This window comes from Plasmodium gallinaceum, assembly GCF_900005855.1.
Source record: "Plasmodium gallinaceum strain 8A genome assembly, contig: PGAL8A_v1_83, whole genome shotgun sequence".
In the NCBI taxonomy this organism is placed as follows: domain Eukaryota; phylum Apicomplexa; class Aconoidasida; order Haemosporida; family Plasmodiidae; genus Plasmodium; species Plasmodium gallinaceum.
The window spans coordinates 49962-52592 of NW_021628246.1; the positions used below are offsets into that span (position 1 = coordinate 49962).

The 2631-nt window shown below is 23.0% G+C and overlaps 1 protein-coding gene across 1 annotated transcript; it reads left to right on the forward strand.

Annotated features, from left to right (window-relative positions):
- Nucleotides 1-309: 309 nt before the first annotated feature.
- On the forward strand, nucleotides 310-1781 carry PGAL8A_00270700 (fam-g protein; the record flags this gene model as incomplete). Its single annotated transcript, XM_028671687.1, has 2 exons — nucleotides 310-384; nucleotides 513-1781. 2 exons carry the CDS (start codon nucleotides 310-312, stop codon nucleotides 1779-1781), a joined length of 1344 nt encoding a protein of 447 aa, XP_028528315.1.
- Between the last annotated feature and the right edge of the window lie 850 nt (nucleotides 1782-2631).

Consider the following 2631-nt stretch of genomic DNA (forward strand, 5'->3'; position numbering starts at 1 on the left):
ATAACCTTATCCGATTTATTATATTTTTTATTTATTTGTTAATTAACATTCTTATTTTATTTTTTAAAGAATTAAGAATATTATTTCTATCTAAAGTAACCATAATATCATAAGTAATAATAATAAATTAGAAATTACATTTCTCATATGAAAATAATTTTCTATTTTAAAAATTTAAGAAAATAATATAAGTTATAATAATATCTAAATTATTATTACAAATCCATAATTTAGCATTGTTGAAAATTGAAACAATTTTAAACCTGAATTAACAATTCCACATCAGTATTATTCTATAAATATATTATTATGAGAACGTTAATTTTATTTTTAAAAATTACTACATTCCTTCTTTTAATTTTGATATATCTATGTTTTCATAACGTAAGTTAAAATTTTTACAAAAATATATCTATAGATATATTTTATTTCTAATTATTTTTAAAATTTCATTTGATTTTCTATTCTAACAAAAGAAACATTCTTTTAAAAAATTTTTATTTAATCCACAGTGTGATTCCTATAAAACTTTGATTTATAAAAATATATTGCAAACAAAAAATGAGTTAAAATCTGAAAGAGTTTTAACAGAGGGTGATATAGCAGGTAAAAAGCAAACTAACGCTGAAGGATGTCTAGAAGAACGTCCATTAGATAAAAAAAAAAAAAAAATAAAATGGAAAAATCCGTTTAAATACGAGAATCCGCACGACGCATGGCAAAGAGATACTACTCCATATTTGCGGGAACGATTTAATAGTGAGACAAGTGAAATGGACTCTAAATGGAGAGACGAAAAATGGAATAATGAATGGAATAGAATTTCAGCTAACAAAGTTAAAGAACTATCTTCAATATTTCATCGAAGAGATATTTCAAAAGAGGAAAAAGAAAGATTAATTTATTCTGCTGAGAAAGAACTATACAATCTATTCGTGAAATTCTTAGACGAATGTAAGACAGAGATAATAGACAATAAAACAGAATCCGAATCTAAGAATGAGATGACAGACAATAAAACAGAATCCGAATATAAGAAAGAGATGATAGACAATAAAACAGAATCCGAATCTAAGAATAAGATGACAGACAATAAAACAGAATCCGAATATAAGAAAGAGATGATAGACATTAAAACAGAATCCGAATCTAATAAAGAGATAATTGACAATAAAACAGAATCAGAATCTATGAAAGAGATGATAGACAATAAAACAGAATCCCAATCTATGAAAGAGACGATAGAAGATAAAACAGAATCCGAATCTGATAAAGAGATGATTGACAATAAAACAGAATCAGAATCTATGAAAGAGATGATTGACAATAAAACAGAATCCGAATCTAATAAAGAGATGATTGACAATAAAACAGAATCCGAATCTAATAAAGAGATGATTAACAATAAAACAGAATCAGAATCTATGAAAGAGATGATAGACAATAAAACAGAATCTCAATCTATGAAAGAGACGATAGAAGATAAAACAGAATCCGAATCTAATAAAGAGATGATTGACAATAAAACAGAATCTGAATCTATGCAGGAGATGATAGACAATAAAACAGAATCCGAATCTGATAAAGAGATGATTGACAATAAAACAGAATCCGAATCTAATAAAGAGATGACTGACAATAAAACAGAATCCGAATCTAAGAATGAGATGACAGACAATAAGACAGAATCCGAATCTAAGAATGAGAAGGGAAAAAATAAAATAAAAAATAAGAAATCAAATATTTTGAAATTTCTTTTTAAGAGGTTTGATAACCATTAAGAAAATAAAAATTAATGTTTTAACAGAGAATATAGGATTATTCATGCGCAAGTTCTAGTTAAAATAAATAAAAATTAATATTTTGTCTAAATTCTTTTTTTATAGAAATATACTTTATTTTTAAGAAAAAAATAAAATTAAAAGAGAAAAATTTTTTAAAAAGAAAAAATTTCATGAGAATAGTTTTTACTTTTTAGGAATAAAATTTTCGTTGTGTGGTATTAATATAATTAAATTTTTCTTTTTATTATTTATGTATTTTTATTATTTTTAAAAGCAGTGAACTTAAATTACTGAAAATTACTTATAAAAAGCAATAATTATTTTGTACTTAAAAATTAATAATTAATGAAAATATATGTTTTTAATAAGAATACATAATTTTTATCAAAGTAAATTCCCAATGAAGCGCACTATTGATGTTTACTTGTTATATCATTAAAATTAGATTTAAAATCCATTGAATTATCAGAGAAAACTCTATATTCTCATTAATTATATATTTTTCATTACTCTAGCAAATATATTCAATGATAATTTAATAAATTAAAAATGTAATTTATGGAAAGTAAATAAATCTGATAGTAAATGTAGAGGATAAAATAAAAAAAAAAAGTTGGATGCAGAACTATTACCAGCTTACCTAAATGACAAAAAAAGGACACAAAAAGGAAAAAAAAAAAAGTCTTTATTGAGAATTATTAGAGTTAAAGATTTGTTAATAAAAGGAATTATTACAGGTTTTGAGAAAAAAAATTAATAGCTGTATGGAAAATAAATAGACATGAAAGTACTAGATAAATGAAAAAAAAAAAGAATTGAATAGTGTTAAAAAAATATTCAAGTTATT